This window comes from Rhinatrema bivittatum, chromosome 6, assembly GCF_901001135.1.
Source record: "Rhinatrema bivittatum chromosome 6, aRhiBiv1.1, whole genome shotgun sequence".
NCBI classification, from domain to species: Eukaryota; Metazoa; Chordata; class Amphibia; order Gymnophiona; family Rhinatrematidae; genus Rhinatrema; species Rhinatrema bivittatum.
The window spans coordinates 8,765,601-8,792,362 of record NC_042620.1 but is presented as its reverse complement, the minus strand read 5'-3'; the positions used below and the strand labels follow the sequence as shown (position 1 = coordinate 8,792,362).

The 26,762-nt window shown below is 50.6% G+C and overlaps 1 protein-coding gene across 1 annotated transcript in view; it reads right to left on the bottom strand.

The window, feature by feature from the left end:
* Positions 1–26,762, bottom strand: part of CNPPD1 (cyclin Pas1/PHO80 domain containing 1) — a 70,323-nt gene that overhangs the window by 9,122 nt on the left and 34,439 nt on the right. The window contains exons 4-7 of the mRNA XM_029605016.1: positions 20,299–20,419; positions 12,742–12,870; positions 12,138–12,199; positions 2,336–2,453 (exon numbers count right to left, since the gene is read on the bottom strand). Of these exons, the coding sequence (XP_029460876.1) occupies positions 2,336–2,453; positions 12,138–12,199; positions 12,742–12,870; positions 20,299–20,419 (430 nt within the window). The remainder of the gene's footprint in view (positions 1–2,335; positions 2,454–12,137; positions 12,200–12,741; positions 12,871–20,298; positions 20,420–26,762) is intronic.

Genomic DNA, 26,762 nt, shown 5'->3' with positions numbered 1-26,762 from the left:
GGCCGGCCTGTAAGAAGGACAAGATATCTGACTCCGAGCTTATGATCCTGGAGATCTCTTAGGGCTGTTGTGCTTGTCATCGGAATGGTGGTCTTTTTGGTGACTGAAGACACCGCCGCATCTACCTTGGGGACCCGAAGGAGGTATAGGGCTTCTTCTGGCAAAGGATACAGTTTATCCATCACTTTACTGACTTTCAAACCCAAATCTGGGGTGTCCCACTCCCAAAACAATAAGTCAGTGACTGAAAGATGAAAAGGGAAAGACCCGGTCGGATCATGAAGACCCATCATGACCAGATCAATGGTCCCCATCCTGGAGTCCTCCAGAGGGGCATCAACTTCTCTGTCTCCATCTGCTGGAGGGGAGGCAAAACCCAAGAATCTGGACAGATCCGGATACGTACAAGGAACGCAATGACAGAAAGGAACATCTGGAAATTTGGAATTCTTTAGCTCAAGTGATTCTTTACTTATAGGCACATGGACTACGTTTGCTTTTATTAGAACCTCTCTGTCGGGATGCCCTAACTCTAATGCATCATTAGTATCCTCCCTCCGAACCATGCGCTGCTGAGCGACTGTCGGCTTTCCCCTTTGTTCTAGTTTAAAAGCTGCTCTATCTCCTTTTTAAAGGTTAGCGCCAGCAGTCTGGTTCCACCCTGGTTAAGGTGGAGCCCATCCCTTTGGAAGAGACTCCCCCTTCCCCAAAAGGTTCCCCAGTTCCTAACAAAACTGAATCCCTCTTCCCTGCACCATCGTCTCATCCACGCATTGAGACTCCGGAGCTCTGCCTGCCTCTGGGGACCTGCGCGTGGAACAGGGAGCATTTCCTCTCTCCACTCCCCAGTCACTGCAGGACTCTCCTCCCTCTCTCCATTCCCTTATTACTGCAAGATCCTCCCCCTCCAACCACTTCCCAATCACTGCAGGACTCTCATCTTTTCACTCCCCCATTACTGCAATTTCCCCCCCTCTCCACTTCCCAACCACTGTAAGATCCTCCCTCTCTTTCCACACCCAATCACTGCAGGGCTCTCATCCCTCTGCTCCCTAATCACTGCACGATCCTCCCCCCTTCCACTCCTCAATAATTACAGAATCCTCCCCCTTCCCAGTCAGTACAAGACACACACCCTCCCTCTGCCCCAGTCATTACAGGTCTCACCCCCTCCCCTCTGCCCCAGTCATTATAGGTCTCACCCCCCTCCCCTCTGCCCCAGTCATTACAGGTCTCACCCCCTTCCCTCTGCCCCAATCATTACAGGTCTCACCCCTCCCTCTGTCCCATCATTACAGGTCTCACCCCTCCCTCTGCCCCAGTCATTACAGGTCTCACCCCCTCCCTCTGCCCCATCATTACAGGTCTCACCCCCCCCCCCCTGCCCCAGTCATTACAGGTCTCACCCCCCCCCCCTCTGCCCCAGTCATTACAGGTCTCACCCCCTCCCTCTGCCCCAATCATTACAGGTCTCACCCCCTCCCTCTGCCCCAGTCATTATAGGTCTCACCCCCTCCCCTCTGCCCCAGTCATTATAGGTCTCACCCCCTCCCCTCTGCCCCAATCATTACAGGTCTCACCCCTCCCTCTGCCCCATCATTACAGGTCTCACCCCTCCCTCTGCCCCAGTCATTACAGGTCTCACCCCCTCCCCCTGCCCCAGTCATTACAGGTCTCACCCCCTCCCCTCTGCCCCAGTCATTACAGGTCTCACCCCTCCATCTGCCCCAGTCATTACAGGTCTCACCCCCTCCCTCTGCCCCAGTCATTACAGGTCTCACCCCCTCCCTCTGCCTCAGTCATTACAGGTCTCACCCCTCCCTCTGCCCCAGTCATTACAGGTCTCATCCCCTCCCTCTGCCCCATCATTACAGGTCTCACCCCCTCCCTCTGCCCCAGTCATTACAGATCTCACCCCCCACCCCCTCCCTCTCTGCCCCATCATTACAGGTCTCACCCCCTCCCTCTGCCCCAGTCATTACAGGTCTCACCCCTCCATCTGCCCCAGTCATTTACAGGTCTCACCCCTCCCTCTGCCAGATCATTACAGCTCACCCCTCCCTCTGTCCAAGTCATTACAGGTCTCACCCCCCTCCCTCTGCCCCAATCATTACAGGTCTCACCCCCTCCTTGCCCAATCATTACAGGTCTCACCCCCTCCTAGTCATTACAGGGTCTCACCCCTCCCTCTGCCCAGTCATTACAGGTCTCACCCCTCCCTCTGTCCCAGTCACTATAGGACTTCCTGTCTCCCTACACTCCCCAGTCACTGCCAGGTCTCCGTTTTTCTCCTCCCTTTGCCAAGGTCTCCCTGCAGCCTCTCTAGGAGTTTCACCTTGGTCACGTGCTGATAGAAGTGGCTGAACGCCTGCTGCCACAGGCACTGCTCCAGCAGCACACACAGGTCAGTGTAGGTGAACCAGCCTCTCCTCCGGCCCTGCTGCTCTGCCACTCTGATGAGAAACAAAAAAAAGAACAAACGAATTAGACACAAAACCCTAAAGAACTGCAACAAAACCCTGCTCGTATCTGCTCGAGCTTTCCCCACCTCAGCCTCCCTCTGACCCAGGCAGTGCCACTGCTCCAGGACAGGATCTCTCTCTGAAGCTGCCCCTTGCACGTCCCTCGGTCATGGGTCTGGCCCCTCTAAACTCGGTCCCTTACACTCGCCAAGCCTTAAAGGCTGCTCTGATTTAGCACGCCGACACTGAGGTGTAGGCACAGACCAGCTTCTTCACAGCTGTGCAGCTCTCACTTCCTGCATTCGGCCGCTAAGCTTTTCCAAAGAATCCACAGGCACAACCTACTGCTCTCCGATCATCCAAGACACAAATGGAGGAAGATGCAATCAGTCTGCAGCAGCATCCCATCCCAGGTCCCACACACCATTCCACCTCCGGCCTCCAAGGGCAGACCAACTGAATTTTGGACTTAGCAGCCATCCCTTCCTCTCACACATCCAGTGGCAGCAGCTCTGCAGTTCCCTCCCTGAGGGGCAGACAGTGAGCGTTTCCCTGTACCTACCCGGATCAGTCCAGACCATGGGTTAAGCCCCCGTTCCAGCAGGTGGAGGCAGACCAGAGTTCTGAGGCTGCCCATATAAGGACGGAACCCACCCAGGAACCCTCAGTATTTGTCTGTCTCCAGCAGGTGGAGACAGACCAGAGTTCTGAGGCTGCCCATATAAGGAAGGAACCCACCCAGGAACCCTCAGTATTTGTCTGTCTCCAGCAGGTGGAGACAGACCAGAGTTCTGAGGCTGCCCATATAAGGACGGAACCCACCCTGGAGCCCTCAGTATTTGTCTGTCTCCAGCAGGTGGAGACAGACCAGAGTTCTGAGGCTGCCCATATAAGGACGGAACCCACCCAGGAACCCTCAGTATTTGTCTGTCTCCAGCAGGTGGAGACAGACCAGAGTTCTGAGGCTGCCCATATAAGGACGGAACCCACCCAGGAACCCTCAGTGTTTGTCTGTCTCCAGCAGGTGGAGACAGACCAGAGTTCTGAGGCTGCCCATATAAGGACGGAACCCACCCAGGAACCCTCAGTGTTTGTCTGTCTCCAGCAGGTGGAGACAGAGCAGAGTTCTGAGGCTGCCCATATAAGGACGGAACCCACCCAGGAACCCTCAGTGTTTGTCTGTCTCCAGCAGGTGGAGACAGAGCAGAGTTCTGAGGCTGCCCATATAAGGACGGAACCCACCCTGGAGCCCTCAGTATTTGTCTGTCTCCAGCAGGTGGAGACAGACCAGAGTTCTGAGGCTGCCCATATAAGGACGGAACCCACCCAGGAACCCTCAGTATTTGTCGGTCTCCAGCAGGTGGAGACAGAGCCAGAGTTCTGAGGCTGCCCATATAAGGACGGAACCCACCCAGGAACCCTCAGTGTTTGTCTGTCTCCAGCAGGTGGAGACAGACCAGAGTTCTGAGGCTGCCCATATAAGGACGGAACCCACCCAGGAACCCTCAGTATTTGTCTGTCTCCAGCAGGTGGAGACAGACCAGAGTTCTGAGGCTGCCCATATAAGGACGGAACCCACCCAGGAACCCTCAGTATTTGTCTGTCTCCAGCAGGTGGAGACAGACCAGAGTTCTGAGGCTGCCCATATAAGGACGGAACCCACCCTGGAGCCCTCAGTATTTGTCTGTCTCCAGCAGGTGGAGACAGACCAGAGTTCTGAGGCTGCCCATATAAGGACGGAACCCACCCAGGAACCCTCAGTATTTGTCGGTCTCCAGCAGGTGGAGACAGACCAGAGTTCTGAGGCTGCCCATATAAGGACGGAACCCACCCAGGAACCCTCAGTGTTTGTCTGTCTCCAGCAGGTGGAGACAGAGCAGAGTTCTGAGGCTGCCCATATAAGGACGGAACCCACCCAGGAACCCTCAGTGTTTGTCTGTCTCCAGCAGGTGGAGACAGACCAGAGTTCTGAGGCTGCCCATATAAGGACGGAACCCACCCTGGAGCCCTCAGTATTTGTCTGTCTCCAGCAGGTGGAGACAGACCAGAGTTCTGAGGCTGCCCATATAAGGACGGAACCCACCCTGGAGCCCTCAGTATTTGTCTGTCTCCAGCAGGTGGAGACAGACCAGAGTTCTGAGGCTGCCCATATAAGGACGGAACCCACCCAGGAACCCTCAGTGTTTGTCTGTCTCCAGCAGGTGGAGACAGACCAGAGTTCTGAGGCTGCCCATATAAGGACGGAACCCACCCAGGAACCCTCAGTATTTGTCTGTCTCCAGCAGGTGGAGACAGACCAGAGTTCTGAGGCTGCCCATATAAGGACGGAACCCACCCTGGAGCCCTCAGTATTTGTCTGTCTCCAGCAGGTGGAGACAGACCAGAGTTCTGAGGCTGCCCATATAAGGACGGAACCCACCCAGGAACCCTCAGTATTTGTCTGTCTCCAGCAGGTGGAGACAGACCAGAGTTCTGAGGCTGCCCATATAAGGACGGAACCCACCCTATGAACCCTCAGTGTTTGTCTGTCTCCAGCAGGTGGAGACAGACCAGAGTTCTGAGGCTGCCCATATAAGGACGGAACCCACCCTGGAACCCTCAGTATTTGTCTGTCTCCAGCAGGTGGAGACAGACCAGAGTTCTGAGGCTGCCCATATAAGGACGGAACCCACCCTGGAGCCCTCAGTATTTGTCTGTCTCCAGCAGGTGGAGACAGACCAGAGTTCTGAGGCTGCCCATATAAGGACGGAACCCACCCAGGAACCCTCAGTATTTGTCGGTCTCCAGCAGGTGGAGACAGACCAGAGTTCTGAGGCTGCCCATATAAGGACGGAACCCACCCAGGAACCCTCAGTGTTTGTCTGTCTCCAGCAGGTGGAGACAGACCAGAGTTCTGAGGCTGCCCATATAAGGACGGAACCCACCCAGGAACCCTCAGTATTTGTCGGTCTCCAGCAGGTGGAGACAGACCAGAGTTCTGAGGCTGCCCATATAAGGACGGAACCCACCCCAGGAACCCTCAGTATTTGTCGGTCTCCAGCAGGTGGAGACAGACCAGAGTTCTGAGGCTGCCCATATAAGGACGGAACCCACCCAGGAACCCTCAGTATTTGTCTGTCTCCAGCAGGTGGAGGCAGACCAGAGTTCTGAGGCTGCCCATATAAGGACAGAACCCACCCAGGAACCCTCAGTATTTGTCTGTCTCCAGCAGGTGGAGACAGACCAGAGTTCTGAGGCTGCCCATATAAGGACGGAACCCACCCAGGAACCCTCAGTATTTGTCTGTCTCCAGCAGGTGGAGACAGACCAGAGTTCTGAGGCTGCCCATATAAGGACGGAACCCACCCAGGAACCCTCAGTGTTTCTGTCTCCAGCAGGTGGAGACAGAGCAGAGTTTTGAGGCTGCCCATATAAGGACGGAACCCACCCAGGAACCCTCAGTATTTGTCGGTCTCCAGCAGGTGGAGACAGACCAGAGTTCTGAGGCTGCCCATATAAGGACGGAACCCACCCAGGAACCCTCAGTATTTGTCTGTCTCCAGCAGGTGGAGACAGACCAGAGTTCTGAGGCTGCCCATATAAGGACGGAACCCACCCAGGAACCCTCAGTGTTTGTCTGTCTCCAGCAGGTGGAGACAGACCAGAGTTCTGAGGCTGCCCATATAAGGACGGAACCCACCCAGGAACCCTCAGTGTTTGTCTGTCTCCAGCAGGTGGAGACAGACCAGAGTTCTGAGGCTGCCCATATAAGGACGGAACCCACCCTGGAGCCCTCAGTATTTGTCTGTCTCCAGCAGGTGGAGACAGACCAGAGTTCTGAGGCTGCCCATATAAGGACGGAACCCACCCAGGAACCCTCAGTGTTTGTCTGTCTCCAGCAGGTGGAGACAGACCAGAGTTCTGAGGCTGCCCATATAAGGACGGAACCCACCCAGGAAGCCCTCAGTATTTGTCTGTCTCCAGCAGGTGGAGACAGACCAGAGTTCTGAGGCTGCCCATATAAGGACGGAACCCACCCTGGAGCCCTCAGTGTTTGTCTGTCTCCAGCAGGTGGAGACAGACCAGAGTTCTGAGGCTGCCCATATAAGGACGGAACCCACCCAGGAACCCTCAGTGTTTGTCTGTCTCCAGCAGGTGGAGACAGACCAGAGTTCTGAGGCTGCCCATATAAGGACGGAACCCACCCAGGAACCCTCAGTATTTGTCTGTCTCCAGCAGGTGGAGACAGACCAGAGTTCTGAGGCTGCCCATATAAGGACGGAACCCACCCTGGAGCCCTCAGTATTTGTCTGTCTCCAGCAGGTGGAGACAGACCAGAGTTCTGAGGCTGCCCATATAAGGACGGAACCCACCCAGGAACCCTCAGTGTTTGTCTGTCTCCAGCAGGTGGAGACAGACCAGAGTTCTGAGGCTGCCCATATAAGGACGGAACCCACCCTGGAGCCCTCAGTATTTGTCTGTCTCCAGCAGGTGGAGACAGACCAGAGTTCTGAGGCTGCCCATATAAGGACGGAACCCACCCACGAACCCTCAGTATTTGTCTGTCTCCAGCAGGTGGAGACAGACCAGAGTTCTGAGGCTGCCCATATAAGGACGGAACCCACCCTGGAGCCCTCAGTATTTGTCTGTCTCCAGCAGGTGGAGACAGACCAGAGTTCTGAGGCTGCCCATATAAGGACGGAACCCACCCAGGAACCCTCAGTGTTTGTCTGTCTCCAGCAGGTGGAGACAGACCAGAGTTCTGAGGCTGCCCATATAAGGACGGAACCCACCCAGGAACCCTCAGTGTTTGTCTGTCTCCAGCAGGTGGAGACAGACCAGAGTTCTGAGGCTGCCCATATAAGGACGGAACCCACCCAGGAACCCTCAGTATTTGTCTGTCTCCAGCAGGTGGAGACAGACCAGAGTTCTGAGGCTGCCCATATAAGGACGGAACCCACCCAGGAACCCTCAGTGTTTGTCTGTCTCCAGCAGGTGGAGACAGACCAGAGTTCTGAGGCTGCCCATATAAGGACGGAACCCACCCATGGAAGCCCTCAGTATTTGTCTGTCTCCAGCAGGTGGAGACAGACCAGAGTTCTGAGGCTGCCCATATAAGGACGGAACCCACCCAGGAACCCTCAGTGTTTGTCTGTCTCCAGCAGGTGGAGACAGACCAGAGTTCTGAGGCTGCCCATATAAGGACGGAACCCACCCTGGAACCCTCAGTATTTGTCTGTCTCCAGCAGGTGGAGACAGACCAGAGTTCTGAGGCTGCCCATATAAGGACGGAACCCACCCTGGAGCCCTCAGTATTTGTCTGTCTCCAGCAGGTGGAGACAGACCAGAGTTCTGAGGCTGCCCATATAAGGACGGAACCCACCCAGGAACCCTCAGTATTTGTCTGTCTCCAGCAGGTGGAGACAGACCAGAGTTCTGAGGCTGCCCATATAAGGACGGAACCCACCCTGGAGCCCTCAGTGTTTGTCTGTCTCCAGCAGGTGGAGACAGACCAGAGTTCTGAGGCTGCCCATATAAGGACGGAACCCACCCAGGAACCCTCAGTAGTTTGTCTGTCTCCAGCAGGTGGAGACAGACCAGAGTTCTGAGGCTGCCCATATAAGGACGGAACCCACCCAGGAACCCTCAGTGTTTGTCTGTCTCCAGCAGGTGGAGACAGACCAGAGTTCTGAGGCTGCCCATATAAGGACGGAACCCACCCTGGAACCCTCAGTATTTGTCTGTCTCCAGCAGGTGGAGACAGACCAGAGTTCTGAGGCTGCCCATATAAGGACGGAACCCACCCAGGAACCCTCAGTGTTTGTCTGTCTCCAGCAGGTGGAGACAGACCAGAGTTCTGAGGCTGCCCATATAAGGACGGAACCCACCCAGGAACCCTCAGTATTTGTCTGTCTCCAGCAGGTGGAGACAGACCAGAGTTCTGAGGCTGCCCATATAAGGACGGAACCCACCCATGGAGCCCTCAGTATTTGTCTGTCTCCAGCAGGTGGAGACAGACCAGAGTTCTGAGGCTGCCCATATAAGGACGGAACCCACCCAGGAACCCTCAGTATTTGTCTGTCTCCAGCAGGTGGAACAGCTCACCCTCGGTCCCCTGTTTAGCTTGCCCTATGGATTCTTCTTCTTCTTCTTTCTTTTTTCTTAAGGGCAAGCTCACGCAAGTACTCTTATTTTGCTTTCTTTAAAAAAAAAATTAAAAAAAAAAAAGTATTACATTGAGACTTTTTTTCCTCTGTCTGTATTAGGGTAGACACTTTTGTCTCCCTCGCTCTTAGGGGGGCTTTGCCCCCTGATATTTTTCAGCCTAGGTTCCCTTCCCGGTGACCTGTGTGGGTGATACTGGTGGTGCCAGTCCCTCTCCCCACTGCTGCCGTGCCCCGAGTGGTCTATTCCTCCGATGTGCCTTTCAGGGATGATTTTCATTCCCCTGACTCTGTGAGGAATTAAAACATTTTTTGTCACTTTTTCCACAGAGCTTTGTTTTCATACAGTTCTTTAAAAAAAAAGAATAAAGAATACTTATAAAATTTAAAGTTTTTAACTTTAAGGCAGTTTTATTATTTGAGGTGAGAGCAGGGGTTCAATCTCCCGCCTAACTCCTCTGGGGCTCCCAGCTCAGCTGTTTTGCTTAATTACATTGCGGCTCCTGCTTTCATGCCGCGGCCATTGTGCTGCACTGCTTGTGGAGAGTCGGCCTCCCGGCTCTCCCGTGAAGGGGTTTGTTCTCGGTGCCTTTCGGGGGGTGAAGGTCCCTCTCTTGAATCGCCAGCAAGTAAGCCTCGGGGAAGGACTCCCCGCCGTGCTGCTAAGCCTTTTTCGTCTCAGGATTGCGCGGCTGCGGCGGCCATCTTGGATTTTTCTCTTCTGCTTCTCCGGATGCAGGGGACTCGAAATTTTCGCTTTTTGCGCCCGATTTGAGCCCGGTTCGCTCTCGGGGCGCTGGCTCTGACCCCCCCCTTGCCTTTTCAAACCCCCCCGCAAAAAGTTCGGCCCGGGTCCGTTTTTCTTCGGATTTTGTACTTTTAATGCATGATTCATATCTGGCCAGTCTGCAAAGGGATATGGACCCCCCTCCTATTGTTCCCCCCCCCCCTCCAATTCCACCTAGGCCTTCCTCTGAGGAGGGTTTGGACCCTCAGGGCCCCGTTAGGGTTCGCGTGGTCCCGGGGGCCCCCCCTCCTGCCGCGGAACCCACCCCCCCTCCTCCTGTGGACCCTCACGATGTTGGGGTTGATGATGATTCTACTCCCCCGCCCCTAGAGGGTGATGATCCGCGTGTTCTGCGTCTATTTAGGCGGGAAGAATTGGAGCCTCTTATTCCCTTCATTCTTCAAGAACTGGGAATTGACACCCCCCCCCCCCCCCCCCCCGAGAGGATTCTGTGGCTGCAGCTATGACTCCAAACGCGGACCCGGTCCTGGCGGGACTGAGGGCCTTACCGCGTTCTTTCCCTTTTCATCCCATGCACCGCTTGCTCCTCCTCAGGGAATGGGAGTCTCCTGAGTCTGGACTTCGTGTTGGGAGAGCTATGGATAAATTATACCTGCTCCCTGAGGACTGCCTGGACATGTTAAAAATTCCCAAGGTGGATTCGTCTGTCACAGCTGTGACAAAGCGCACTACCATCCCAGTGGTGGGTTCGACGGCTTTACGGGATATACAAGACCGTAAGCTTGAATTTTATTTAAAGTGCATTTTTGAAGTCTTAGCTCTTGGTGTCAGGGCAACAATTTGCAGCAGTCTCATGCAGCGGGCAAGCCTTAGGTGGATGCAGCAGTTACTCAGCACCCAGCACCTCCCGTCTGCACAGGCTGAGCAGGCTGAACGCTTGGAGGGTGCCATAGCCTATGGTGTGGATGCCCTCTATGACTTGCTTCGGGTCCAAGCTAAAGCTATGGTTTCAGCGGTATCTGCCAGAAGTCTTCTCTGGTTGCGCAATTAGTCTGCTGATGCTTCTAAGGCTCAGTTGGGCACTCTTCCTTTTAAGGGCAAGTTGCTTTTTGGTGAGGACCTGGAGCAGCTTATTAAGTCCTTGGGTGAAAACAAGGTCCATAAGCTGCCAGAGGACCGTCCCAAACAGTCAAGGTCCTTTGTCCCGTCTCGTTCTCGCTTCAGGGGCAATCGCCGCTATGTCAACAGAGCCCGTGGTTCTTTTCCCAGGGGAGGAGTATCCAGGTCACAGTCTTGGTCCCATTCCTTTCGTGGACGCCGTGATTTCCAAGACGGCCATCAGCAGTCCACTTCTTCTAAGTCTATCACAAAATGAAATTCGGCCGGTCCATTCCTCCGAACGAAACTTAGGTGGGCGTCTTTCCCTGTTTCTCGAGGAGTGGGCCAAAATCACTTCCGACCTCTGGGTCCTCGATGTGATAGAACACAGGTAGCAACCGCCGCAATAAGCAAGCCACACCCATGCCCACCTGCCCACCCAGATTAAATAATTCAGTCCTTGTTGGTTGTTGTCTGTATATAGATCCACCTTTCTTCATTCCCCCTGCCGTTGAAGCAGAGAGCTATGCTGGATATACGTGATGTATCAGTCTTTCTCCCCTGTCGTTGAAGCAGAGAGCTATGCTGAATATGCTTGAAGTATCAGTCTTTCTCCCCTGTCGTTGAAGCAGAGAGCTATGCTGGATATGCGTGAAGTATCAGTCTTTCTACCCTGCCGTTGAAGCAGAGAGCTATGCTGGATATGCGTGAAGTATCAGTCTTTCTACCCTGCCGTTGAAGCAGAGAGCCATGCTGGATATGCATTGAAAGTGAAGTATCAGGTTTATTTGGTTTGGGGTAGTAACCGCCGTAACAAGCAAGCTACTCCCCGCTTTTTTGTGAATGCAAATCCTTTTTTCCACAATTCCTCTTACCGTTGAAGCTTAGAGCAGTGTTGGAGTCGCATTAACCGTGTGTGTGATTATTGAATAAGGGTATTATCTCCAGGTAGTAGCCGTTATTCCTGCGAGCCACCCACTCTTCATTCACATCCTCTAGACTTTATGGATCCACAGTGTTTATCACCCTTTAGAGGTCATTTGGTCGCACAAATGATACCCCCGGACGTCGTGTGAGGCCTCCAGGCAGAGGATACACACCTCATGCACATCCATGATGGACAAGGTCCACGGGCACTGGGGGCACAGTCGAAAACCTGATGACGCCTTTGAAAAAAAGAGGCCGGCATGCGGTCGATGACCGAAGGGCACCACGGTGCGAAAGTCGGGAATTGACCATGAAGAACATAGGCAAAAGCCAAGGGTACCTACCGAACGGAGGAACCGAACGTGAAGGGGGACCAGATGCAGAAAAACCCCTGAAAAACAAATCAAAAGCGATTTGGAGCTCCACCACCGCGAGGCTGAAGGGGGACCTTGCATGGACGCGCGGATAGTGGCAAGCTGGGCATGCTCAGTCTGCCAGGCTCCATCTGATGATGTCACCCATGTGTGAGGACTAACATCCTGCTGTCCTAGGAGAAAATCCAGTTCAGCCAATCTACCTTCTAAGTCCTGACTCAGCTTCTGAAAACCTACCCCAATGTACTTCCTAAGTGAGAGGGCCTTGGTCCCTTACGGGTTATAGTCATGGCGTGTCAACGATTCATGCAATCAAGCTGATCACTCAGCATCCAGCCAGAGAAGGAATGCGACGGAGGAACTCCCAGCCCCGGCCGCCACTTACCGTCCCTCCAGCCAGCTCAGCACTTCCAGGAACTCCTTTGGATCTGTGTACAAGCTCCAGTCCTGGAAAGAAGGGGAGACTTCTGAGCTTCCAGCCATGGAAATCTTTTCCTTCAGATTAATCCCAGCTCCCCCACTTCCTCTGCCTGCTATTCTCGGGTAAGAAATCCCCTTTCATCCCGCTGCTGGAAGCTTGCATCGCCTCCGGGTGTCTGCATGCTGGGCTCCTGCTCATTGACATTTCTAACCCTGCCTACATGGCAGTAAAGCAAGGTGCGGGGGGAAGAGCGGGCAACAGACTGCTAAGGAGGTCGGGGCAGGAGACCAGGCAGATCTTTACAAAGGGCAATAGGAGGTCCCTGCAGCTTCCTGCTATACAAGGTGAGAAGTAGGGTTTTACCGTGCTTACACTGGGGCATTGCCAGGGAAAAAAAAAAAAAACAGTCCTTAGCTTCCGCCTTCAAGGTGCAGGGGTCCTCAGAGCAGAGGGGGAGAAACACAAGATAACAGAAGTAAGGAAATCAAGAGACTTCAGAAGATCACAAGGAGGCACTCCCTGTCCCACATTCTAACCTCATCCCAGAAATAACTTAGCGCTGGCTTACGATGGCACGGAGGAAGTTCATTTCCAGCACATTCACAGTCTGCACATCCAGCTTCCCTGCAGCTCCCCACTCATCATTAAACACCTCCTCCTCCTCGCCTTCATCATACAAGTACTTACTGGCAACCATCTGCGAGAGAAGAAAGAGGAGAGCGGTCACGGAGAGGGGAGAGGGGAGAGAGATCCCATACCAGGGCCTGAGGCCACACTAAGAGAGGAAACATTCCCAGTACGGAAGGAATGAGAGCAGTCACACCTCAGGGAGGGAGAGGGGAGAGAGATCCCATACCACACTAAGAGAGGAAACATTCCCAGTACGGAAGGAATGAGAGCAGTCACACACTAGGAAATAGAAGAGGAGACAGAAGGATATCCCATACTAAGGACAGAGAGAGCAAGAGATGTCAAACACTAGGAGAGAGAGGGGGAGAGCCCACACTCGTTGTGAAGAAAGGGAGCACCCAGAAAAAAGAAGGGAGAGAGAGAGACTGCATACCAGGAAGAGAGGGAGCACAAAGACAGGAGGAGAGAAAGAGGCTTCACGCCAGGGAGAGAGGGAGAGAGACTTTACACTGCATGCATGCAACTCTGGAAAACAGAAATAGCAATGCATTATCAGACCGAGTGCACTCCCGTGGTTGTACATGCGTCCACAACCCCTTATGCCATAAGGGGATTAGTTCGTCCAAAACGTGCATCCAACCCCCCGCAAAACTAATAGTGCTCATCACATGTAAATTCATGTTGATGAAGCTATAGGAAAATTGGTTCTTACCTGCTAATTTTCGTTCCTATAATACTACAGATCAGTTCAGACAAGTGGGTTTTGCCTCCCCTCCAGCAGATGGAGGCAGAGAACAAAACTTTGAGGCACTGCTACATAACAGAGTGCGCCACCTGCAGTCCCTCAGTATTGACCTTTACCCAAGCCAAGATGTCTACTTTACACAAACCCAAATAAACTTTGGGCGAACAGAGACTTAATTTGGAGCCCCCTGCAAACTAGGCCCCTTGATTTAACAGAAAAACTATACCAAACTATGTACACTGCTTAATAATCTGAGTATATCATATGCCAGCTCCATCAGCTCAGCCATATCCAGAAGCGAGGAAGTCTTTCAACAGATGGGGGGCGGGTCTCTGGATTGATCCGTGGTACTTCAGGAACGAAAATTAGCAGGTAAGAACCAATTTTCCTTTCCTGTTCGCACCCCAGATCAGTCCAGATGAGTGGGATGCACCCAAGTCCCTTTATTCTGGGCGAGAACCTAAAAGACCTGCGCGCAAAACACTTTCCCCAAACATCACTTCCTCTGGGGCTTGCACATCCAAGCGGTAATGTTTGGTAAACTGTGAAGAGAAGTCCCCGTCACCACATGACAGATTTCCTGTGGAGAGAGAAGCAGACACTCCACCCACAAGGCTCCCTGCGCCCTGGTGGACTGCGCTCTCAACCCTTCCAGCACCGACCGTCCCTTTCAGATGTAAGTCAACGCCATCATCTCTTTTAACCAACGAGCAATAGTGCCCTTGGAAGCCTTATTTCCCTTCTTTGCTCCACTGAACAGAACAAACAGATGATCTGTTGTCCGAAAGTCATTCGTCACCTTGAGATATTGCAAAAGAATTCGATGCACATCCAAAAAGTGAAGCTCCCTAGCCATCAGAGCATCGGCCGTCAAGTTCGGAAAGGCTGGAAGCTTGACAACCTGATTGAGGTGAAAAGAGGATACCACCTTCGGCAAGAAAGAAGGAACTGTACGTAAGGAAACTCCACTCCCCCGAAAAATGAAGGAAGGGATCCCTGAATGATAATGCTTGTAGCTCCAATATTCACCAAGCTGAGCAGATAGGAAAACAGTCTTCAGGGTTAAATCCTTCAGCAATGCCTTCCGCATTGGTTCGAAGGGAGGACCACACAGCATGCGAAGAACCAAAATTCAGATTCCAATCTGGACAGATCTTCCACACCGGAGGACACAGATGTTTTGATCATTTCAGAAAATGAATCACATCCGGATGCAACGGTAATGACCTATCCTGCATCCTGCCACAAAGGTAACCCAAGGCTGCTACCTGGACCCAAAGGGAATTATAGGCCAAGCCCTTCACTAAACCGCTCTGCAAGAAGGCCAAGACCTAAGGAATGTCCACCTTTAAAGGCAGCACCCTGTTCTGCAAACACCAAAATTTGAAGACTAGCCATACTCAGACATAAGCCATCGAAGCGAAAGGTCTTCTTGTCTGCAGCAAAGTTGCAATCACTAGTTCAGAATAGTCCTTCAAATGAAGCCACTGCCTCTCAAAAGCCAAGCCACTAGACAGAAGCGATCCTCCCGGTCTGAAAATATGGGACCCTGCCGCAGCAACCCCGAGAGATGAGACAAGCGAACTGGACCGTCTACTGCCAGATGCAGAAGATCCGTAAACCACGGCCACCGTGGCCACTCAGGCACTACCAGAATCACCCTGCCCGGATGTAGTTCGATGCTCCGCAGCGCCCAACCTACGAGAGGCCACGGGTGAAACACGTGCAGCAACAGGCACGCCGGCCATGGATGAGTGAGAGCTTCGATGCCCTCTGATCAGACCTCCCTTCTGTGACTGAAAAACTGATCTGCTTTGGCATTCGCTGGAGTCGTCATGAGGTCCACCACTGGTTTGCCCCACCTTGCCGGCAGTAATGCAAAGGCCTCTGCTGACAACTCCCACTCCCCTGGATCCAGATGCTGCCTGCTGGGGAAGTCCACCTGCACATTGTCCACTCCGGCCATATGAGAAGCAGCTAGCTGCCATAGATGTTTCTCTGGCCATTTGAACAATTCTTGTGCCTTCAATGCCACCAGATGACTCTTCGCGCTGCCCTGCTGATTGAAATATGTGGGAAATATGCGCTTGCCAGCAAGCCATTTCATCAGGGTTTAAACACTAACTTCCCTTCTCCCTGGCCTTGCCTGAATAAAAGCATCACTTGTGCTTAAGTCTCTGCCTAGGAAAGGATACCTGACTTCATGTATTTCTCTGGCTTATAATTAATCCTGATAGCCTGAAAGTAGGGCTGGGTGTTCCCTAGTCAGAGGCAGGACAAAGTCAGGAGGTATAGATTTCAGCAGCCAATGAAATGATCCGTGCACACCCCCTGAGCCAAAGCCAATAGTGTAGAGACTCGTCTGTTGCTATGGGAAAGTAGCCAATCATGTAATGACACATCATCTGCCTTTGTATGAATGTACAATAAAAGAGAGCGCTACATTGTGCTCAAGCCCTTTTGACCTGCCTGCCATGAAAGCTGCCTCAAGTGTCTTCTTTGCCTCCATACTCTACAGAAATATGCCACTGTCGTCGCATTGTCGGAGAACACTTGCACCGACTTGTCCCGGACAAGCGGAGAGGAAGAAATGCTAACAAGGTCTTGCGCACCACCCTGGTTTCCACCCGATTGATATACCAAGTTGCCTCTTCCTTGGGCTGACTTCCCCTAGCAAACTGCACCCCCCCCCCCGTCCAAGAGGCTGGCATCCATGGTCACTAACACCCAGACGGGCACTTTCAGATCCATTCTTTTCTCCAGATTGTGCCGAGACAGCCACCATGAAAGACTGGACCTGGCATCCTCCAGCAACGATAAGAGAAGCTGAAATTCTTCCGACAGCAGATGCCAACGAGATAACAGAGCCCCCTGCAGAGGACACATGTGAGCAAAGGTCCACGGCACCACCTCCACTTTAGATGCCATGGAACCCAGCACCTGCAGGTAATCCTAGACCCTGGGCACCGACAAGTTCAGTAACCAAAGGACTTGACTCTGAAACTTGAGGACTCTTTCCATAGTCAGAAACAACTTCCCCAGCTGGGTATCGAAGAGAGCTCCCAGATATTCCAGGGATTGGGTCGGTTCCAGATGACTCTTCACGAGGTTCCTCACCCAGCCCAGCGACTCCAGATGCTGCAGTACTCACTTGCCTGAGTGAACACACTCCACCTCCGATTTTGCCCATATCAGCCAATCTTCTAGGTATGGGTGCACCAGGATACCTTCCTTCCTGAGAGCCGCCGCCACTACCACCATCATCTTTGTGAAAGTGTGTGGCACTGTTGACAATCCAAAAGGAAGAGCTCGAAACTAGAAGTGTTCCCCCAGTACCATGAACCTCAGAAACATCTGGTGGTTGACCCAAATGGGGTTGTGCAGGTAGGCTTCTGACAAGTCCAACATCATCAGAAACTCCCCTTTGCGAACTGCTATCACTGTGTGCAATGTCTCCATCCGAAAGCGCAGCACTTAGAGGGCCACACTGATCTTCTGCAGATCAAGAATGGGCCGAAAAGTGCCTTCCTTTTTGGGCACCACGAAGTACTCAGAGTAAGGACCTTGTCCCCTTTCCAGGGGTGGCACTGGAATAATGGAGCGCAGCAACTGCAGATGTTGCAACGTCTCCCGCACCGCCTCCCACTTGCTCTGGGAGATGCAGCGGGAGATTACAAAAGCGTCCTTGAGCAGCCAAGAAAATTCTAGAGCATAGCCTTCTCTCACCACCACCCGCAAGACCCCCTGGTCCGACGTGATCTTGGTCCACTCCTTGTAAAATAGGGCCAGTCTCCCTCCAATGGCCTCTGGAGAGGATTGGACCCGCATGTCTTCATTGCCTGATCTTGTTACCAGCCCCATCTTTGGACCCATTGTCCCTCGGGGGCCTGCGCTGGACTCGAAAGGACAGCAGTCGGCCAGAACTCTGCTTTGGGGCAGCCAGCGCCTGACTCCTGCCAGCACAAAACCTCCTTGCCTCCCGAAATCGACAATGTGGAGGAAAAATCTTCTTGGGGTTCTTCTTGTCCTCGGGCAACTTTTTAGCCTTAGACTCCCCCAATTGCTTCATGAGATGCTCCAGATCCTTTCCAAACAGCAGCTTCCCCCTAAAGGGAAGGTTAGACAGCTGAGCCTTAGACCACACATCCACTGACCAATTTCGTAGTCTCAGGAGTCTCCTCGCAGCCACTGCCAAGACCATGCTTCTGGCAGAAATCTGAATCATGACGTACAGGGCATCCACCACATAAGGATGCTTGCACTGCCTCCACAGTCAATCCCGACCTCTTATCGCGCTCCTTCTGAACCCAGCACAAACAGGCTCTCTGCATCAGACTGCCGCAAACTGCTGCACGCAGGCTCAGAGCTGAAACTTTAAACCTTTTCAGGAGGATTTCCAGTTTTCGATCCTGAACATCCTTCAATGCCGCTGCACCTGCTACCAGAATGGTAGTCTTCTTGATAACCGTGGATACCGTCACATCCACCTTGGGAACCTTCCACAACTCCAGGGTCTGTTCCGGCAAGGGATATAATTTGGCCATAGCTCTGGCTACCTTCAAGCCCACTTCGGGAGATCCCCACTCCTGATCCACCAACTTCTTCACCATCTTAGGTAACAGGAAAGCCTTAGGAAGCCCCCGCAATCCCTCCAGGACTGGTTTCACCCTCTCATTGTCCGACTCCTCCTGTGTGACCTTATTCCCCAGTTCTACCATAACCTGGGGGAATCAACAGGCCCAACTCCTCCCTGCGGAATAAATGGACCACCCAAGGATCGTCCCCGCCCGCAGGCAGAATCTCGTCCAGATCCTGCATAGGCTCCAGTACAGGGGTGCTAGGATCCTGACCCAGATCCAGCGCCATACCAACAGGGTCCCTACTCGGATCCACCGGACCTCCCTGTACCTGATTCGGATCATCTGTCTCATTAGACGTGTCTTCCTTCATCGCGGACCTCTTGAGACCCAAGAGCCTCAGGAAACCTCTGGACTTCGCCTGCTTAGGCTACTTCGCCGCCCAGGACTTCCAAGGCAAAGGCCTCTTGGTTCCAGCTCCCTTCCTGGCCAAATAGGCCTTATGCATCAAAAGGACGAAATCTGAAAAAAAAAGTTTCCAGATCTGAAGAAGGGTCTGGATCCGCATCCATCTGCAGCTGCTCCCCCACCCTGCCACTAGCAGGGTCTTGTTCTGCAGGAAAAAGCATGGGAGGGGAGTCCCGAGACCCTGAAACAGCAGCCTGGCTCCCAGCATGTGTGCACAAAATGGCCACCAGTTCCTCAGACACCCCCCCCCCTCCAGGGCCCGACGAATTCGGGTTCCTGCCGTCCCATGGAGCGTCCATGGAGTTCCCTACCCCTCCGGAGGTGCATTTTCCACAAAGCGCAGCTGAATCGAGGCGAGAGCACCTTGAGCCGCAGCCCCGGCAAACTTTCCCGTGCAGGAGATGCAATGCTAACAAAAGCAGCCGAAAAATAAACCCTGCCTGCAAGCACTGCAGGCGGTGCTGTCCGGGTGCTAAATCAGCCCCACTGGCCCCGACACACACAGCTATTCGGCCCTGCTCACCTCGAGCTGCCCCCCAGCAGTGAAACCTGAAGCCAGCCGCTGGAGCACAGCCTAAGGCAGCACCGTCCCTTTCATCTTCTTTTAACTTTTTTTTAAAGCAACTTAAAGGGACCCAGAACAAAAGGGAAGAAATCTGAAAATACTTCCCTGCTTGTGGTGAAGATGGCTGAGCCCAGGCAGGTGACAGGGACCCAGAGGGGATGAGGGAACCAGAACCACCAGCTATCACCCCCCCTGAAGGTAAGGGCAAACAGTATAAGCTGGGTAAAGCAGGGCACTTCCTGGAACGTTAATAGTCCTTTATCTATTAAATGATCCCTCAGCACTTATGTGCCAATATTAAACAGAATATTAAAGACAGCTCTACAATAAGAGAAATGCAGGCATACTGAATCTTAAAGCAAACAAATTATCAAACAGCCAGACCAATAATATACTCCAGCCTGTGCACTGGCCACAATGGCTCTCCTGCTTCACTAAGTTTACCTCCCCCCCAAGGTCTGAGACACACCCAATCCAGTTGGATCAGGTCTCTTCTAGAAGTTTGTCTATCCTTTTTTGTCAATTTTTTTAAAACAGTCTTTATGCCCCAATATTAAGATTTAAACAGATTATTTGTGCCAGCTAACTGCAAAAGAGAAATAGATTTAAAGCTGGAGTGTTTTTTTTGGTTTTTTTTTTTTTTTTATCTTAACTCTATAGCAGAGCAACCAAACAGCAAATTAATTTACTAGAATAATATCTTACTATAAAGAAATGAAAACACAGACAGGAATTATTCACAGAAGCCTTCTACAAAACTTGTAAGTAATAAGCAAGAAAACTTAGCCACAATGCAAATTCAGTTCCACAAAGAGAAATCTGCTCCAGCCTGTGCACTGGTCACAATGGCTCTCCTGCTTCTCTAAGTTTACCTCCCCCCAAGGTCTGAGACACACCCAATCCAGTTGGATCAGGTAACTTCTAGAAGTTTACCCCTCACAGCTAAGGATCCCAGGCTATCTGGAATTGCACTACTGTTCTTGCCTATACCATCTGCCCTGGAGGCCCTTCCAGACATTCACTACCTTTTTTTTGAAAAAATATTTCCTGTTACTGCAAAGCATCGTATCAGGACTGCCTAATTCTTTGTGCCAGTGCCACCTATGCTGCGTTCCCAACTTTACCCCGTAGCCTGCTCACCATGGATATCAGGAAGAGGTCGGATGAGGAGATCTGCTGCAGGTAGTCAGGGTTCCGGTGACGAAGTCTCTCAATATAAACCAGTGCCAGCATCATGGAGCAAGGGGAGATGCAAGCTTCCCTGCAAGAGCAGAAACATGGGCACCATTAAGGGGGGAGGAATGTCACAGTGTGAGCAAGAACACAGACAGCAGCAGGGGAGGAGGCAGAAAGCTTTGGGTTGAAGCTGGAGAGCGAGACAGACTCCGAAGCACTATCCCAGTTTCTAGATTTCCTATAGGAACTCAGACATTTAACTTTGTCTGCAGTGCTGGTTTTCAGGAGAACCAAAAATAAATAGTTATCAGAGTCTTAAACCAAACGAAGGCAAAATTAACAGGTTCATTTGCAAAACCCGCTTAACCTAAAATGCAGCCCTCCTGGACTGGATCTGTGCTTTCCTGACAGAGCGGGGTCAGTCAGGAGGGGCTCATCTGAGGAGGTTCAGGCAGGGCCTGTTTCTATCACTTTAAAGGATGAAATTTGGACTTTGGGTCATTTTTTCCTGGAGTCACAAAGAGGTCAATATGGCCATATTAACTTATCCGGCTAACGTGGCCGAAATATTCAGCGGCACAGCTGTGCCACTGCACTTACTCAGCTATCTCACAGTTAGTTGCAGACGTGTATCTGGTTAACTATAGGCCAGGCAAATAGCTATTCCAGACTTATCCCATAAGTAGCTGCTCCCAGAAATGCCCTGGCTAACTGTTTAGGCAGACAGACAGTCTATGTCACCAAGCTGAACTGTACAGCAGAGTTGCTTAGCTGTAAGAGCTGTTCTCCAAAGCCAGCAGGATGGCAGTCTTCACACATGGGTGACATCATCAGATGGAGCCCAGTACGGAAATTTGATTTTGAAGTTTCTGGAACCTGTGAACTTGCTCTATTGGGCAGGTGCAGCCCGCTATACCACCGTGCATACACAGGGGGGGGGGCCCCCCCGTCAGTCCATGATTTAGATTATACTTGGAGAAACCAACTCCAAGGAGAGGCAAATGGATTTTGTGAGAACTGACATCCTGGTGTCCTCGGAGAACTCCTGTTACAGGTAAGCAACTCTGCTGTCTCCAAGGACAAGCAGGATGGCAGGCCTCACACTTATTTATTTAACATTTTTATATGCCGAAATTCATGTAGACAATTACACATCACTTCGGTTTACAGTATAACATAAAGTAGCAGGTAAGATTGCTTGTACATATAACAGGTATAATATAACTTGGAGCCAAGTAACAGGGTCAAAGAACAATAAAATTATAGGCTTTTAACGAGGGGCCTTAGAATAGGCTGTCTAAATATCTGAGTGGGATTTGGATAAATTAAGGGTAAAAGGTAAACATGGAGTCCAATTAGTTTAGACATCTGTCAGGTTAGAGTGCTAGCCCGAGTTCTAGACTATTGGTGTGAAAGTCATGACCTGGGACCATCCTCTGTATGAAAGAAAAGCCACATTTTCAGTCTCTTTTTGAAGGTAGTATGGCATTGTTCTAGGCGGAGCTAGGGGAATCCTTAGCTACAGACTGGCCCCACACATAAAAAGGGAAAAATCCAATGGGCAAAAACTCTTTTCTAGGGATAACCTGGAAGCAGAGCTGAAATTGTGTTCTGCACTCCCCAGGACAGACTGGCCAAACCTACTGTCGCGAGGAAGGTCCCTATCCAAACAACAGTGCGATGTGAATGCGTGGCCTGGCAGATCTCCTCCACTCAGGCCAGTTTCTACCATATCAGAGTCTGAGCTTAACGGGAAACGCAATCTAATTAGAAAGGTTCTGCTTGGCAACAGCAATTCCAGGTCTGTGGGGTCAAAAGAACAAATCTGGGAGGACTTTCCAAGGGCTTCAGCCCAAGGCACTCTTTCAGTCCAAACTGTTTAGCGTTTCCTCACCTTTATGGGTCTGTGGCCTGGGAAAGACTCCTGGAAGGACGATTGATTGGGTCAGGTGGAAATCTGATATTTATTTCTTTAAAATCATTTGCTATCTGCCTGTTGCAGGACCACTGCACTAAACTAAAACAATCTCACATCACAATCCAAAAGCTTTATCATACATAAACACTTACACATATACAAACTCAAAGCCTGATCCACATACCTCTTTCGATATAGGCGGAATATAAATCGTTCATGATTCTGGCAGTTTATTCCACAAAACTGGCCCTACCTTAGGCAGGAACGTAGAAGTATCCTATCTTGAAAAACTTGTTATAGGGTGGATGAATCACTAGGGCCTGGAGCTCTCAGCCTCTGCATGCCGAAGTGACCACCACCAGAAATATTTGTATTATTTTATTTTAGATCTTTTAGATTCCACTAGCTCAATAAATTGCTCAGAGCGGATCATAAAATTCACATTCATAATCCCCATAAATCAAATATTAAAAAACCACACCAAAAACAAATACATAATACAATATAAAACAATAGCATTAAGAACACCACAATAAAATCAGCACATTTAAACATGTACTGATACGCCTGCATGAAGAAGATTGCTTTAACTTTATCCTAAATTTTTTCAGAACAACTTCCTTCCTAAGTTCAACCGGTGGAGCATTCCACATGACTGCCCTGCATAGAAATCTGATCGAGATTGTGACCTTCCAGTTAGGTCCATCAGCTGAAAAGGAGCTTTCATCAGCTGCATTAATAGCACACTGAGGTCCCATGACACAGCGGAGGCTTCAAATGAAGAAAGCGCCAGATGAAATGGACAACAGAGACGGGTTTACCTTCCACATTGTGGCAGTTAAGTGCTGACTGAGTTGGTCTTAAGACCAGACTCTGAAAGACGTAGAAGGAAATCAAGCAGTTTTTGTGTTAGGATAACGAATTTAGGGCCTTTTCCTTACACCGAAAGGCAAACCTCCCCCACTTCAATCCACAAATCCTCCTCATGAGTCCTTCCTGAAAGCCAGAGAAACATGACACATATCCACAGAAAGATTCAGAGGTTGTAAACCTAGGGGCCCGATGTAGGGATGGCACAACAGCTCCCCAGGCTTCAGTGATGAGAGTGGGAGAATTCCCCAGCCTGACTGTAGTTCTGATGGACATTTATTTATTGAAAATATTTATTGTCCACCTATAAAGGGCCTGCTGTGCTAAGTAGATTACAGTGAAGTTAAAACAAAATAATAAACAAATTTAATACTAACATAAATCGTAGAAGTGGGAACAAAATCTCTCTCAATCAGAAAGGGTGCTATGAGAATCAAAGTTCCCCAGTATCTTCTGACTTTCAACAGGGTATCTGCAACAAGAGGAATTGGAGGATGCAGTAGACCCTGCTCCAATTTAAGGCAAAGGCATCTGAGGCTCGTTTGCCTTCATTGTGGTGTTTGGAGCAGGATGGGTGTTCTCCACTTGCAGAATATATGGTTTGCTATCTCCCTTTCCAGGAACCATGCGTGGGGTTGCAGGATCTGACTCAGTTTGTATGCTAGGACATTCTTCCCACTTGCCAGATACATGGCTCAGAGGACTATTCCTTGAGAGATGGCCCAATCCTACATCTGCATAATATCCTAACACAGAAGTGGGTGTGGAAATCCAAAAGAACAGTATTCGATGGGGGGGGGAGGGCTGGTGTGCACGGAGCAGGAGAGAGACCTTGGGGTGATGGTGTCTAACGATCTGAAGTCGGCGAAACAATGTGTCAAGGTGATAGCTAAAGCCAGAACAATGCTGGGCTGCATAGAGAGAGGAATATCGAGTAAGAAAAGGGAAGTGATTATCCCCTTGTACAGGTCCTGGGTGAGGCCTCACCTGGAGTACTGTACTCAGTTCTGGAGACCGTATCTCAAAAGGAACAGAGACAGGATGGAGGCGGTCCAGAGAAGGGCGACCAAAAAGGTGTATGGTCTTCATCAAATGACCTATGAGGAGAGATTGAAGAATCTAAATATGTGTACCTTGGAGGAGAGGAGGAGCAGGGGTGATATGTTACATACTTTCAGATACTTGACAGGTTTTAATGATCTAAAGACAATGACAAACCTTTTCCATCGGAAAAAAATCAGCAGAACCAGGGGTCACGATTTGAAACTCCAGGGAGGAAGACCTAGAACCAATGTCAGGAAGTATTTCTTCACGGAGAGGGTGGTGGATGCCTGGAATGCCCTTCCGGAGGAAGTGGTGAAGACCAAAACTGTGAAGGATTTCAAAGGGGCGTGGGATAAACACTGTGGATCCATAAAGTCTAGAGGATGTGAATGAAGAGAAGAGGCATGGGGATGGCTTGCGGGAATGACGGCTACTACCTGGAGATTAATACCCTTATTCAATAAACATACACACTGTCACAATGCGACTCCAGCATTGCTCTATGCTTCAACGGAAGAAAATGTGGTAAAAAGGATTTGCATTCACAAAAAATAGGGGAGTAGCTTGCTTGTTGCGGCGGTTACTACCCCAAACCAAATAAGCCTGATACTTCACTTTCAATGCATATACAGCATAGCTCTCTGCTTCAACGGCAGGGGGGAAAGAGGAAAAGAGGATTTATATTCAGGCAACAACCAACAAGGACTGAATTACATAGTCTGGGTAAACAAATAATTATGGGTGTAGCTTGCTTGTTACGGCAGTTACTACCCTAAATCAATTAAGCCTGATACTTCACTTGGAATACATATCCAGCGCAACTCACTGCTTCAACGGCAGGGGGGAAAGAGGAAAAGAGGATTTATATTCAGACAACAACCAACCAGGACTGAATTGCACAGGCTGGGTAAACAAATAAGCGTGGGAGTAGCTTGCTTATTGCAGCAGTTACTACCCCTAACCAATTAAGCTAGATACTTCACTTAGATGCAGCTGCTCTCTACATCAATGGCGGGGGTGGAAGGTAACTAGAACCAAAACGTTACTAATAAGGGCCAAGAGTAACAGATAAGTATGAGAAAAAAAAAATAAGTGTAAAGCTTGCTGGGCAGACTGGATGGGCCGTTTGGTCTTCTTCTGCCGTCATTTCTATGTTATGTTTCTTTATAGAACATTGCCACTTGATTGTCTGTCTAGATGAGCATAATTTTATTGGCCAACTGATCGCTGAAAGCCTTCAAAGCATATTTAACTGCCCTTAACTCTAGGAAATTTATTTGATGAAGCTTCCTGAACCAATCAAAAGACCCCAAGTATAGAGCCCCTCTATATGGGCTCCCCATCCCTGGTGGGATGTATCCATGGTAAGGACATTTGAACTGGTCAGTTTGAAAGTGTATACCCCTGGCCAGACTGCAATGGATTAGCCATCAGGACAGAGTGTCCTTCAGAGGTTGTGCGATTCGAATGCTGTCCCAAAGATCCTGAGTGGCCTGATCCCACTGCGATCTAAGGGTTCACTGGATTCTTTGCATATGAAGATGTGCCAAGGGAGTAACAGGGACTATTGATGCCTTGAGGCCCAACATCCTCCAAATTTCTCATGCTGATGCTTGCTGACTCATTCTTCTCATCTCCATTGAGAATATCAATCCAATAATCCTTTCCTCTGGGTGGAAAGCTCTTGCCTGAGTTGTATCTCGCAGTGCTCCTATGAATTCCAAATGAAGTCATGGGCTCAAGTGGGACCTGTGGTAGTTGATGATGATTCCCAGTAACTCCAACACCTGGATGGTTTTTCTCATAGTTTATGTGGCACTACCTTGAGATTTGCTCTTGCCCAACCATATGCACCCTCCAATCTACCGACACCACTGCCACTTTGTGAAAACATGTACTACCGTTTGACCTGGTATCAGTGCCATGCGATATTGGAGGAGGGGTTCCCCTCTTACAAATCTGAAATATTTTCTGTGACTTGGAGACCTCTCTAAGTGGGCGTAAGCGTTCTTTAGAACTAGAGAGTATGGCTAGTCTCCTTTTTCAAGAAAGGGAATAATGGTGCCTAGGGAAACCATCTCGACCTTTTCCTTTTTCAGGAACTTAGATTTAGGATGGGATGAGACCCCATCCCTGATTTCTTTGGGATCAGGAAACTTTTGAAGTTAAACCCTCGCCTTCCTTTCCCTGATGGAAAGGGCTTGACCTCACTGACTTCTAAGAGGAAGGAGAGCTCCATTTGTAATAGTACTTAATGCTGAAACACTGACCTAGTGGGTTTCGATTGGTGATTTGGACGAATGTCCAATAAGTGCAGACTATACGCTTTTAGTATTATACCAAGGACCTAAGTGTCCTAAGTTATTCAGGACCAATAGTTTATGTAAAACCATAGCCTGCCTCATACAGGAAGGTCCTTTGGCATGGGTATTGGGATCTCAGCTATGCTCTCTATGATCCAGTCAAAACCTTATCCCAGATTGTGGCTTTGGTGCCCTCTGCTGCTGACTCTGAGCACAAGGACCCTGCTGTTGAAGGGACTAAGTGGGCCAAGGAAAACATCTCCTTGGCTGGTAGAAATGCATCCTCAACATTC